Source organism: Lycium barbarum, chromosome 7 (genome assembly GCF_019175385.1).
Source record: "Lycium barbarum isolate Lr01 chromosome 7, ASM1917538v2, whole genome shotgun sequence".
Taxonomy (NCBI): Eukaryota; Viridiplantae; Streptophyta; class Magnoliopsida; order Solanales; family Solanaceae; genus Lycium; species Lycium barbarum.
The window spans coordinates 3205793-3220333 of record NC_083343.1 but is presented as its reverse complement, the minus strand read 5'-3'; the positions used below and the strand labels follow the sequence as shown (position 1 = coordinate 3220333).

The 14541-nt window shown below is 35.7% G+C and overlaps 2 protein-coding genes and 1 pseudogene across 2 annotated transcripts; 1 reads left to right on the top strand and 2 right to left on the bottom strand.

Moving 5' to 3' along the window:
* Positions 1-6: 6 nt before the first annotated feature.
* LOC132602919 (receptor-like protein EIX2) lies at positions 7-1431 on the top strand. The gene has a single exon (XM_060315731.1). It carries the CDS (start codon positions 7-9, stop codon positions 1075-1077), a length of 1071 nt encoding a protein of 356 aa, XP_060171714.1. The 3' UTR covers positions 1078-1431.
* A 6698-nt stretch (positions 1432-8129) lies between these two features.
* LOC132602917 (receptor-like protein EIX2) lies at positions 8130-10528 on the bottom strand (annotated as a pseudogene).
* Positions 10528-11480, bottom strand: LOC132602766 (receptor-like protein EIX2). Its single transcript, XM_060315539.1, has one exon. The coding sequence runs from the start codon at positions 11478-11480 to the stop codon at positions 10533-10535; it is 948 nt and encodes a 315-aa protein (XP_060171522.1). The 3' UTR covers positions 10528-10532.
* Positions 11481-14541: the final 3061 nt, after the last annotated feature.

Sequence of the window (14541 nt, the reverse complement as noted above, 5' to 3'; positions counted from 1 at the left end):
ATAGATATGTCAGAGAACCGTTTATTCGGCAAAATTCCAGGCTCACTAGGTTCTCTCTCTTATCTAATGTTCTTAAGACTGTCAGGCAACAATCTCTTTGGAGAACTGCCTTCGAGTTTGAGAAATTGCACGCGAATGATTAGCATTGATCTTAGTAACAATCGGTTGTCAGGGCTAATCCCAGCTTGGCTAGGGGAAACAATGAGATCACTGTTAATCCTCAGTTTAAGGAAGAATAGGTTTTCCGGCCCCATTCCTTTAAAAATATGTATCCTTTCAGGTCTTCACATACTGGACCTTTCAAGAAACAACTTATCTGGTTCTATCCCGTCCTGTTTTGGAAATATGGAAGCCTTCAAGGTTGAGCTAACTGATGCAGAAGTTGCACCATATGAAGGGAAACTGAACGTGGTGGCAAAAGGAAGAATACTTTATTATGATACTATCCTTTACCTAGTAAATAGTATCGACCTCTCGAGCAACAGTTTATCTGGAGAAATCCCAGTAGAGATAACAAGCTTGGTTAAAATTGTCACCTTGAACTTGTCCAAGAACCATTTGACAGGAAATATACCGACAGATATAGGAAATTTAGGATGGGTTGAAACCTTAGATCTTTCAATAAATCAGTTGTCAGGTCCTATCCCACCAAGCATAGCTAGTTTAGACTTTCTGACTCATTTTAACTTCTCTTACAATAAGTTGACAGGAAAAATTCCCACTAGTACTCAGTTCCAAACCAAAGTTGATCCAACAATTTTCCAAGGAAATGCTGCACTTTGTGGTCCTCCTCTGAAAGAATGTGTTGGTGACAGGACTAAAACATCTGATAATGGAACGAATGACGAAGGAGAAACTGATGATGAAGATAAACTTGAGAAAGTGTGGTTCTTTGCTGTTGTTGGTTTGGGATACTTGGTTGGATTTTGGGTATTTTTTGGCACTTTGGTCATCAAGAAAAGATGGAGAATTGCTTATTTCAGATTTATAGAGACATGCATTTTGGAGTTGAACGAATGGTCATGGAGTTTTCTGCATAAAATGTTAGGATATTTAACGTGTAGAAGAAACACTTAGGAAAATGTTGAAAAGTGTTTGTCAACTTTAGCAAGGTATTCAATAAGTGGAGCTATAGGAGTTTGTATCTGCCATGCTATTATATTTTGTGTTTTATTTTCAGTATAGCACATATTATTTACTTTTCTATATGAAAAAGTGTAAGACAATGCTACCTAAATGTTTATCTTATTTACTAAAATCAGCACAAGAAAGAACATGAGAGAGTGCATAAACTGCTTTTCATGGACTAAAAGTAAAGATTTCATGAGTTAAAACTATCTTATTTGCTAATTTCATGGGTTAATTTTAAGTACTTATTTCATCAGTTAGAAAGTGCTCACCTAAATGTTTATGTTATTTGCTAAATTCATTGCCTAAAGCAAGAATATCTTTATTCCCCAACACCCCTAATATTGGCAGGTCCTTTACATACTTGAATAACTCATTCACGAAGATCACAGGACAATGTAAATGACCATCCACTAGATTCTTATTTCTACTTGAACTTCAACACAAACTCAAAGTTGTCGAGACATTTGCCATTGACTACATCGAAATGGAGCTCAAACTAAGAACAGACGGGGAATGTTTACAAGACTCTATGTCATAGTGTTGTAGCACATGTCATCAATGCGTTGTAGGTGATCAAAACTTAGACATCTATAGGCCTTTTGCTCCCTTGAGTGGTAAAGATAAAGCATGGAGAAATTGCAACATTTTAAGTAAACGGTTGAGTTTGCAGTAGTAAAGAGGGAAAGAGATGTTAAAATACCTGGTTCAGCAAAGAAATTAAGAGGGAAAGAGTGATATTCGACCAAAAATGCATATATTTATTCTTTGTTGTCTCATATTTTAGTACTTTTAATCGTCTTTTGAGTACAAATTATATTTCTTTGTGGTTAATATTATATTTTATTGTGTAGAAATAAAGCGGTGCAAAATTGAAGAAATTTAAATCAAAATTAATAAAAAGCTGGAGAAAAAGAAAGGGAAAAAGAATAGGAGATAAGTGGAGGACGTCATCATTACTCCACTAGCGTATGAAAACAACATTTAGAATTGCAATTTCTCATACATTTAGAATTGCAATTTCCTAAGAGAAAAAGACGTACTGACTGCTTGCAATTCGCCACGCGGGAATAGAACTTCCGGATCCACTTCTTCCTATTTAGTTTTGGACGGGTTATTTTGTTTGGGCTTTTTCCTAAATATTTCATAAGCCATAATTCTTAGACATCTTTGGCAGCAAACACAAGTTTGGAGGCTAGGGTTCCTATGTATATTTTCTTTCTTTTATTTGAACCTTGTTTATGGGAATTTCTTAGTGACAATTGAGATTGAAACTCTTATTGTGCTTATTTAATGATTGACATTATTTTTAATCAAGTCAATTATTGTTATTTTAATTATTCTTGTTCTTGAACGTTTCTCAAGGGAGTAGCTAACCCTAGGACTCGCCCATTTACTTTGTTTGAAACTCGAAAGAGGAAGAACGGGGTTGGGATAGAATAATTAACATGAATTTGGGGCGTTAACCCTCATCTAATGGAAATTGACCTAGGAATAGGCGATACCACTTGTAGCCATATTCGGGTATTCTTAATGCTCCTAATTGCTTGAGGGATCTTCAATTGGGTAGTCTAGTTAGTCTTGGGAGAAGTTAATTTAGAGTCTCATTATCCGAGGATAATTAACATAAACTTGCTATTATTTATAATTCGTGAAATAGCTTGGATCGTTAGTTGAGAAATAGATTCCTTAATTCCTTACTTGTGGCCATTGATCAATTTACTTGCTTTTTAGTACATTCTAATCTAAAAAACAAGTAAATTGATCAATGGCCACAAGTAAGGAATTAAGGAATCTATTTCTCAACTAACGATCCAAGCTATTTCACGAATTATAAATAATAGCAAGTTTATGTTAATTATCCTCGGATAATGAGACTCTAAATTAATTTCTCCCAAGACTAACTAGACTACCCAATTGAAGATCCCTCAAGCAATTAGGAGCATTAAGAATACCCGAATATGGCTACAAGTGGTATCGCCTATTCCTAGGTCAATTTCCATTAGATGAGGGTTAACGCCCCAAATTCATGTTAATTATTCTATCCCAACCCCGTTCTTCCTCTTTCGAGTTTCAAACAAAGTAAATGGGCGAGTCCTAGGGTTAGCTACTCCCTTGAGAACGTTCAAGAACAAGAATAATTAAAATAACAATAACTTACTTGATTAAAAATAATGTCGATCAATAAATAAGCACAACAAGAGTTTCAATCTCAATTGTCACCAAGAAATTCCCATAAACAAGATTCAAATAAAAGAAATAAAATATACGTAGGAACCCTAGCCTCCAAACTTGTGTTTTCTGCCAAAGATGTCTAAGAATTGTGGCTTATGAACTGTTTATAGATGTAGGAAAAAGTCCAGACAAAATAACTTAGTCCAAAACTAAATAGGAAAAAGTGGATCCGGAAGTTCTATTCCCGCGTGGCGAATTGCAAGTAGTCAGTACGTCTTTTTCTCTTAGGAAATTGCAATTCTAAATGTTGTTTTCATACGCCGATGGGGTAATGATGACGTCCTCCAGTTGTCTCCTATTCTTTTTCCCTTTCTTTTTCTCCAGCTTTTCATTAATTTTGCTTCAAATTTCTTCAGCTTTACACTGCTTTATTCCTACACAACAAAAATATAATATTAAGCACAAAGAAATATAATTTTTACTCAAAAGACGATTAAAAGTACTAAAATTGAGGCAACAATGAATAAATATATGCATTTTTGGTCTAACATCACCACACCATACTTAAACTCTTGCTCGTCCTCAAGTAAGCATTAAAATCACTCTCAATAAATCAAGCTTACGAACACCACCATTTTAGTTGATACCAACAATTAGGCCCTATAGGAACTCAAACCATCAAATATAAACTTCCTGATCATCATGCAAGATATACAAGTCAACTTAAGTAAACAACAAACTTCTAACCTCCTAACCTCAGAGACGGACTCTAACTCATCAAATTTATGATCGCTCACATACTCTGTCAAAGAAAACTAATAACATCACCTATCTATCATGAAACAAGTGCCCTCACAAGAAGAAATAGTCCACACACTCAAATCAAAGAATCGAATATAAATTACGGACTTAGCATCAAAGCACAACTCTCGCACTCACAAAGAAATTCACATGTATGCACAGAGAGCCGTAGGCTTGCCCCTTATGTACATCTCTACTAATCAAATGTGCTCGAATAGAATCAAATAGGACTTTAATGGGTTGTAATGTTGGTTAGGGGACGGGTAGGAAAACTATATAATAGTGACCTACACTTCCCTATGAACTTTGCACTTTTAGACTTCATCACCCATTATTTTCATCTCTTCACATTATTTTTCAGCCCTCTCTTCATCAAAATTTCCACTAGTAATTCTCTTCATATCAAGAATACTTCAATTTATTTATTATTTTTTTCAAGCAATTTTCCGTTCTTCTTTTTTTCATATTCTTTCTAAGAGGGTCTTTCATCACTTTGCAGCTATCATTGGTCACCATTTTTTCACTTGAACATCCCTTTTCTTCAGATTTAACAATTATATCACAGTCTAAGCTATAGTGCTCAAGGAAGCAGGGTGCAAAAACTAGGGATTCAAACAAAAGGATCAAGGCAAAAATACGGCCAACGAATGAAAGGCTACATGCTCAAAGGTCTAACTAGTGGTATAATTTCTGAAAAGGCTAAAAATTCACAAGACATATGAAAGAAAGCCTATCATCATCTTCTAAACAAAGCAACACTTTTTATTTCGCTTCAATAACATGCAGGGCAAGTTCTAGACTAAGATGCAAAACATGGAATATAAGCAAAAAATGCTCACCACACATGGCACAAGTATTAATCAAGATGGATCGATCACTTCTACTCTAGGAAAGATAAGATCATGGGAAACTATAAAATAAGAAAAGCTATATACAGAGTCACAAACATAAGTGTAGGTGTCAGAAAGTCTGCTATTTTTTCGTTACTCAAGCACTCACAGGAAAGTATAACTCAAGCTCAGGCCCAAATATGCTAGTATCAAACAAGTCAAAACGGGTCTTTCTTCTCTCTCCTTTACTACTCCTAAAAAAAACTACTCCAAAAAAATTTAAAAAATTACCCAGTTCAAAGGCCCCCCTCGAGAAAGAACCGAGGCTATAAGAAAACCCAAAAGGTGGATGATCTATGCCACTAAAAGAGACAAATAAGCTATAAAAGAAAAATAAAAGAACTAACAAATTGGATAAAAAGAGGTAAAAAGAGAAAAAGAAAATAAAAGAAAGAAGACAAGAGGGGCACATAATGATTTGGGTTATGATTGCTAATGATTAGAAATTAAAAGGATACAGAGAAGAAAGCAAAGAATTAGAGAAATTGGAAAGGAACAGAGAACGTAACTAGCAGCAATGACGGGGAAAAATTGAATCACTGGAATTTTTATTTATTTTTATTATTTTATGCATAAGGCTAAGAAAAAATAAAATCCTATGGCATCATCATTCTTGACCTCAAAAATCGGAAGTACCCACCCACACTTAACAATATGCATTGTCCTCGATGCATGTATAGCAGAGAAAAATTAAAACAAGGGTGAGAAATACTCCCTGAGATCCTCTAGGGCCTAGCTAGTAACATAATTCTCAACATTAAGGTCGGCACGACCCCACACTTAAGCTCCAATATGCTCCTCAGCTTTACCGCTTTTCTCGCCATTTGGAGCTTATGAATTGGGCACCCAATTTGGATTCAAGTTTGTGACCACGAGCGGCGGAGGTGGTAAGTAGATGAACAAGCCAAGCATAATATTTTTCACCTTACGCTTCTTGGCTTTCAAGTGAGGAATGTCGTTCTGCCTTCTTGAGTTTTCAAATTGCAGGACATATGGCGTTTGAACTTCTTGAATTTCGACATCCTCTTTTTCCCCCGGATTGGAGTCAACAACAACCATATTTTTCAGAATAATGGTTGACTCCAATTTATATTTTTCTTTGGCATTCCCAATAAACTCATCTTCATGATTGACCCTCAACAAAGAGATTACCTTTTCGGATTGAGCATTGGGGAGTTCATATTGATTCTGATCTAGATCGAATGCCCATGGCGGATTTTCTTCTTCTGTCATCAAACCAAGCTGGAGACTAGTTTCCAAGTACTCTTCTAAGGCTTTTTGATTTTCGTTACCCTCACCTAGCAGACACTTCATCATGAGTTTGAACTCACCAATTTGGTCATGCTCACAATTAAAATCACTACTAAACAAGTTTTGATGGAAAGATGCCATTTTTTTTTCTAAAAATAAAATAAAACACAGAAAAACTATACAAATATTCATAGGTTTGGTTCAAAGCAAGTTATCTTATTTCCTAAATTAGCCAAAATACGCCAATTGTTTTCCCGGCAACGACGCCAAAATTTGATACGCTCAAATTACACCTTTTAATGGTATACCGCGGACGTTGTCAAATATAGTAACCCACAAGGTTGGGGTCGAATCCCAGAGAAAACAATATGTAGACGTTTAAGCAGATTAGGAATTATCACCAACAATAGCTAGGCTGAATGCATCAATGGTGATTTTTGATAAGGTTTTGATAAAATACGGAAACATACATTCTAATCTAAAAAGCAAGTAAATTGATCAATGGCCACAAGTAAGGAATTAAGGAATCTATTTCTCAACTAACTATCCAAGCTATTTCACGAATTATAAATAATAGCAAGTTTATGTTAATTATCCTCGGATAATGACTCTAAATTAACTTCTCCCGAAGACTAACTAGACTACCCAATTGAAGATCCCTCAAGCAATTAGGAGCATTAAGAATACCCGAATATGGCTACAAGTGGTATCGCCTATTCCTAGGTCAATTTCCATTAGATGAGGGTTAACGCCCCAAATTCATGTTAATTATTCTATCCCAACCCCGTTCTTCCTCTTTCGAGTTTCAAACAAAGTAAATGGGCGAGTCCTAGGGTTAGCTACTCCCTTGAGAAACGTTCAAGAACAAGAATAATTAAAATAACAATAATTGACTTGATTAAAAATAATGTCAATCATTAAATAAGCACAATAAGAGTTTCAATCTCAATTGTCACTAAGAAATTCCCATAAACAAGGTTCAAATAAAAGAAAGAAAATATACATAGGAACCCTAGCCTCCAAACTTGTGTTTGCTGCCAAAGATGTCTAAGAATTGTGGCTTATGAAATATTTAGGAAAAAGCCCAAACAAAATAACCCGTCCAAAACTAAATAGGAAGAAGTGGATCCGGAAGTTCTATTCCCGCGTGGCGAATTACAAGCAGTCAGTACGTCTTTTTCTCTTAGGAAATTGCAATTCTAAATGTATGAGAAATTGCAATTCTAAATGTTGTTTTCATACGCTAGTGGAGTAATGATGACGTCCTCCACTTATCTCCTATTCTTTTTCCCTTTCTTTTTCTCCAGCTTTTTATTAATTTTGATTTAAATTTCTTCAATTTTACACCGCTTTATTTCTACACAATAAAATATAATATTAACCACAAAGAAATATAATTTGTACTCAAAAGACGATTAAAAGTACTAAAATATGAGACAACAAAGAATAAATATATGCATTTTTGGTCGAATATCACTCTTTCCCTCTTAATTTCTTTGCTGAACCAGGTATTTTAACATCTCTTTCCCTCTTTACTACTGCAAACTCAACCGTTTACTTAAAATGTTGCAATTTCTCCATGCTTTATCTTTACCACTCAAGGGAGCAAAAGGCCTATAGATGTCTAAGTTTTGATCACCTACAACGCATTGATGACATGTGCTACAACACTATGACATAGAGTCTTGTAAACATTCCCCGTCTGTTCTTAGTTTGAGCTCCATTTCGATGTAGTCAATGGCAAATGTCTCGACAACTTTGAGTTTGTGTTGAAGTTCAAGTAGAAATAAGAATCTAGTGGATGGTCATTTACATTGTCCTGTGATCTTCGTGAATGAGTTATTCAAGTATGTAAAGGACCTGCCAATATTAGGGGTGTTGGGGAATAAAGATATTCTTGCTTTAGGCAATGAATTTAGCAAATAACATAAACATTTAGGTGAGCACTTTCTAACTGATGAAATAAGTACTTAAAATTAACCCATGAAATTAGCAAATAAGATAGTTTTAACTCATGAAATCTTTACTTTTAGTCCATGAAAAGCAGTTTATGCACTCTCTCATGTTCTTTCTTGTGCTGATTTTAGTAAATAAGATAAACATTTAGGTAGCATTGTCTTACACTTTTTCATATAGAAAAGTAAATAATATGTGCTATACTGAAAATAAAACACAAAATATAATAGCATGGCAGATACAAACTCCTATAGCTCCACTTATTGAATACCTTGCTAAAGTTGACAAACACTTTTCAACATTTTCCTAAGTGTTTCTTCTACACGTTAAATATCCTAACATTTTATGCAGAAAACTCCATGACCATTCGTTCAACTCCAAAATGCATGTCTCTATAAATCTGAAATAAGCAATTCTCCATCTTTTCTTGATGACCAAAGTGCCAAAAAATACCCAAAATCCAACCAAGTATCCCAAACCAACAACAGCAAAGAACCACACTTTCTCAAGTTTATCTTCATCATCAGTTTCTCCTTCGTCATCCATTCCATTATCAGATGTTTTAGTCCTGTCACCAACACATTCTTTCAGAGGAGGACCACAAAGTGCAGCATTTCCTTGGAAAATTGTTGGATCAACTTTGGTTTGGAACTGAGTACTAGTGGGAATTTTTCCTGTTAACTTATTGTAAGAGAAGTTAAAATGAGTCAGAAAGTCTAAACTAGCTATGCTTGGTGGGATAGGACCTGACAACTGATTTATTGAAAGATCCAAGGTTTCAACCCATCCTAACTTTCCAATATCTGTCGGTATATTTCCTGTCAAATGGTTCCTGGACAAGTTCAAGGTCCAAAGTTTGTGTAAGCTTGTTATCTCTACTGGGATTTCTCCGGATAAACTGTTGCTCGAGAGATCGATACTATTGACTAGGTAAAGGGTATTATAATAATAAAGTATTCTTCCTTTCGCCTCCAGTTTCAGTTTCCCTTGATATTGTTTAGCTTCTGCATCAGTTAGCTCAACCTTGAAGGCTTCCAAATTGCCAAAACAAGAGGGGATAGGACCAGATAAGTTGTTTCCGGAAAGGTCCAGTATGTGAAGAGCTGAAAGGGTACATATTTTTAAAGGAATGGGGCCAGAAAACCTATTATTCCTTACACTGAGGATTGACAGTGATCTCATTGTTTCCCCTAGTGAAGCTGGGATTAGCCCTGAGAATTGATTGTTACTAAGATCAATGCTAATCATTTTCGTTCAATTTCTCAAACTCGAAGGCAGTTTTCCAGAGAGATTGTTGCCTGAGAATCTTAAGAACATCAGAGAAGATAGAGAACCTAGTGAACCTAGAATTTGGCTGGATAGATGGTTCTCTGACATATCTATCCAATAAAGATATGGTAGCTTAGCCCAGAAATCAGGAAACTGTCCGATAAGTTGGTTATTATCGAGGGCGAAAGTAGTTAATTGATGGATATCACAGATGCACAAGGGAATGGTGCCATTTAGGCTGTTCATGGAGATGTCCAAGTCTATTAAATCGGGAAGTGCTCCACAGATGTTGAGAGGAATAGGTCCTAAAAACAAGTTATTCCTCAAATACAATGTTGTAACATTAGAAGACCATAGTGGGAGAGGTCCCTCGAACCTATTGGTGCTTAAATCGACATTGGCTTCAATGTTGAACTGAAATTTATTCGGAATTTTCCCTGTCAAGTTGTTGTATGCGATGTCTAGATTATCCAGCTTCAAATCCAACTCTACAAACCAATCTGGTATAGCATCTGAAATCCCTGCTGTATTGAATATTATGCTAGTGAGCTCATTCTGATCCTTCAGCCAATGTGGGAATTTGGGGCCTAATTGGCATGGCTGGATAGTCAAGAATGTCAGCTTGAATGGAGGAGTCCAACTTGGGTTGATGTTGAATGCCAAGGTCATATTCCTACCAAGTTTCACGCCAACTGAAAATTCTTGCAAGTTAGAAAGATTAAGTAAATGGGCTTCTGTGACAATACCTTCCCACATATTCTCAGAGATATCCAATGAGACCATCGCCATGAGCTGCCCGATATTAGGGTTGAGGTTCCCACTCATTTTGTTTGATGTGAGGTAGAGTGTCTCCAAGGATGATAAGTTCCCTATAGCTTCAGGTATTGTTCCTGTCAACGAGTTGTACCTCAGTTGAAGATCTTTTAACTTCCTCAAGTGGCCTAATGTAGCAGGAAGATTGCCAGTCAATGCATTGTGACTCAAGTCCAATGTCTCCTGATAAAGCATCGATGAAATCAGTAATGTTTCCACTGATGCTGTTGTCATTGAGGATCAAAGTCTTCAAATTGCATAGTTTCCCCAACTTCTGTTGAGTGTCCCATTGAAACCATAGTTGGAAGAAAGATCAAGGTATTCAAGGGAATTGAGCTTTGCAAACTCATCAGGCAGTTGACTAAGAATATTGTTGGAGCTTAGGTCAAGATGGACAAGGTTACTAAGTTTGAATATCCATCGAGGGAAAATACTTGAGTTGAAAGCATTGTTGGAAAGATCAAGTACCAAAAGGGAAGTAAGATTTAGGGATGGAAGAGAAGATGGAAGGTTTAAAAGTTGACATTGACGCAAGTGCAACTCCAAGAGAGAAGGAAGATGATTATTGATTGTTAGAAGCCAAGAATTAGTAGCTTTGCTAAGATCTGAACCTCCCAAATTTAAGTGTTCCAAAGAAGAAAGTCCTTTTATCCATTCAAGGTCTTTCTCAGCTGGCTGATCCGAGTAGGAACTCAAATCAAGAACTCGCAAGTTTGAGGGGTTTCCTAAAAATGGAAATATTGAACCAGAAAAAGAAGCTCGAGAAAGATTGAGATACCTCAATTCTTTGATTTGACCAATGAATTCAGGCACTTGGATTCCTCCAAAACTGTTCATGCTCAAGTCTAAGTATCTCAAGTGTTGTAACTCAAGTAAAGATGGATTAATCTCACCTCCCAATTCATGGTTACTTGAAAATTTGTTCCTGAGATCAATCCTTACGACATTTCCGGTCTTATTGTCACAGCTTACACCAAGCCATTGACAACAATCTTCTTGATCAACCCAAGAAGATAGCCTGCTTGAAGGATCTGTGAGATGTTCTTTAACTTTTAGCAGTGCATTCTTCTCTGTTTCAATGCAAGTGCCTACACTAAAGGTGCCAGCAGAGGAAACAAAGTGATAGTTTATGCAAGTGAAATACAAAAGTTGAAATAACAATATGAGAAAGATAAGTTGAAATGAGTTGCTGTCCATAGTTGCTTGTTATGAATGAACGAGGGAGGAAAATGTCTTGTCATTTATAGGCGTAATTAGTTGGAAAATTTAAGCCAGTCTATTGACCTTGACACCATTTACCTAGGAAAGATTCTTAGTGCTTGTGGTGTCAAAGTCAATGAGTCTTCTGGTGGTGCACTGGTGTCCAAGTCAATAACACTAAAACATCAATTGATTGGCTACGTATTCTACTTTCATACCACTGTTGCACCCAAAATTTCACTAAATTGTTTGCTATGCAGCATTTTGGTTACCCAAAAAGAGTTTATGAAAGTTCCTGTATATCTTTTCCATGCTTGTTTTTGATATGCTTACTTTGCCGAGGATCTATGTTTCCTCTCTACATTCACAAAGGTGGGGTAAGGCTGCGTACACACCACTTTCCTCAAACCCACTTATGGAATTACACTGGGTATGTTATTGTTGTAGTACAAAGAGTTTTTGAAAATGTTTTAGAGTTGCCATCCAATACAAATAAAGGGATCATCTTAACGATGTCTGGCTACTTAGTTAACTCAATTTTCTTAAGTTTGATCTATGTTTAAAACATTTTGGGAAAAGGGAAAAATTGACTCTGAAACGGTATGTGAAAACAAGAGAATGGGTTAGGAGGCTTGATTTGTTGGAAATCGGGGGAGAAGAGGACACTCAAATAATTCAAATTCTCGATTGAAGACAAGTGAGGCAACGATTCTTCTTTGCTCCACTTAATTTGACTTAATTACAAAATCAGTAATTCCCTTTGAAGAAAAGTGGGGAATATTTTCTTCCACCAACTTAACTTACATTTAGGCTTACATTTTTTCTTCTCATATCACATGACTATAGTAGTATAGTACCTAGATATTTATAGGAATTTTCTAGCATACATCTAGAATAATACATGCACCTAATTTAATTCTAGCAATTCTTTTTATCTTCCTAGTTCATGAACAATTTTCATCTTTCCTAGTTCATGAATAAAATAAAATAATACATGTATCATAATTAATATTCTATACATGAAATAAGACAATTCATGTATAAAAAAATTACTTTTTCTTTTCTCAACAGTCAACACAAGGTTCATTTTTCAACAAGATTATCCGAGGGAAAGGTCTGAGACGTCCCTTAAGATTTGTGTGATATGCTTATACATTCTGATTTAAGTTGATTAATTAAAGCTTAGACTAACTTATCCTACTTATTAAATTTCTATCCCGTATAATCACTTTTTTGGGGGGGGGGGGGGATTGTGGAGCCACTGTTCAGCTATGTAATCATGGAAGGCATTAAATGGGCCATGCCAAATTCTGTGGTGGAGATATCAGTTTGCTGGAACACCACATAAGGTTTATTTTGAGCATAAGTCTAGTAATGTGGAAAATTATCTCAACTTGCATATGGTGGACAACTTAGAAAGTTAGAAGGAAAAAAAGCACAAGATGCTTTGAAGAAGTCTAGTGATGTGCAGAAAATCAGGATGCAACGTTTATTTTTAGGGTTACTAGCCCTCAATTATTGATAAATTCAAATCTTAATCCTTGTGATATCTGACTAAGTAAATTTGACCTGCAACTAATTGAATTGTGAACTTTTGATCTTTTTACTTGTGAATATTCATAAATTTACCATGATTGCCAATTGTTCTATCATTAATTACACATGTTGTGTTAAGCTTGTACCTAGGGGCGGATCTATGTAGAAGCTCGGGGATGCCATGCCACCAGGACGTCTCGGTTGAAACTATGTCTATATGTGTATTTATGCATGAGAAAGCGTACACATGTTTGTCGTGCCACCCAGAGTAATAAAGGGGCACATGGTGCCGGTTTTACTTCTCTAGGACACGAGTTCGAACCTGTTTTGGTGCATTTTTTAAAACTATATTTTAGCCTCGCAGCATCCAAGACCTTAGTAAGTGAACTTTTCAAAAAGAAAAAAAAAGAAAGTGGTTAAGCGGAATCGAACCCTCAACGTCTTCGGATGTAAAAGTCAAACAAACCAACAAGCTAAAGTCTTTCTTGTTTACAAAATTGATGATTAAATTTACTTATTTCGTTTTAAATCTACACCGGTTACACAAAATGCTGCGTGAGTTACTGTTCAAAATAGCGTGCCACCTGGAACTTCCAAATGCTGGATCCGCCTCTGCTTGTATCATTACCTGATATTTAAGAGTAATATGAAAGTAAAGAAAAATACACGACAGTCTTTCAAATCTCTCAAGAGTGACATATCAATTGAAAGAAGGGAGTAACTAAAAATATTGCTTCATAGGAAGGTAATATGACAGATTTATCATTATGAGTGGCTCTTCAAAATTAAAACAAAAATGACCAAGCTAATTTGTAGTCCCCCGTAAACCAATTACACTTCAATATTATATCTAGACCTTATAGCGTTCTTAAAAACCTCATGCTCTTGAATGTCTATGCAACAAAGAGGCCAAAACTATAAAATAAAATAAAAAAGGCTTTCAAGGATGGAATTAGATTTAACTTCTTAAATGGTTATTGAACTATTGAAAATAGACGAAGAACATTACATTTCTTTCTTTGTACACTTATATTTTATTATTTCAGTCAATAGGTCAATCAATATAGAAAGTGATTTATCCGACCACTTTTAATGAGGTGGCACCTAATTTTTTTAAGAGCTTTAAACCAAAAAATAGAAAATATTAAATATAACCCAATATAAAAAGGGAAAACAATAGCTAATCTAGTTTACAAAATATGTACACAGTGTATAAATAGTGTATAGTTTTGTAACGACCCGTTTAGTTATTATAGTGTTTTAACCCATTTAACCTTGTTGACCCGTCCCCAACTCCTGTTAGTATGATCTATGAATAAATGAAGTCATTGGGTTGGTTTCCGCAAGGTTCGAGTGTGAATTGAGTCATTGATAGAGAAGCTAGTTAAGTTAGCGAGTTAGAGTTGACCACGGTCAACGCGGGGTTAAGATGACCCCGTGTCAATATTTTAGAAGTTCCAACAAGTTAATATGACGATTTTGAGCTTGTCCACAAATTTTGGTGAGGTTCCGAAGAGTTTCA

Bases quoted from the DNA above. Each gene is read 5' to 3' on its own strand.
- LOC132602766 (XM_060315539.1), bottom strand. From the start codon at position 11,480: ATGGACAGCAACTCATTTCAACTTATCTTTCTCATATTGTTATTTCAA.
- LOC132602919 (XM_060315731.1), top strand. From the start codon at position 7: ATGTCAGAGAACCGTTTATTCGGCAAAATTCCAGGCTCACTAGGTTCT.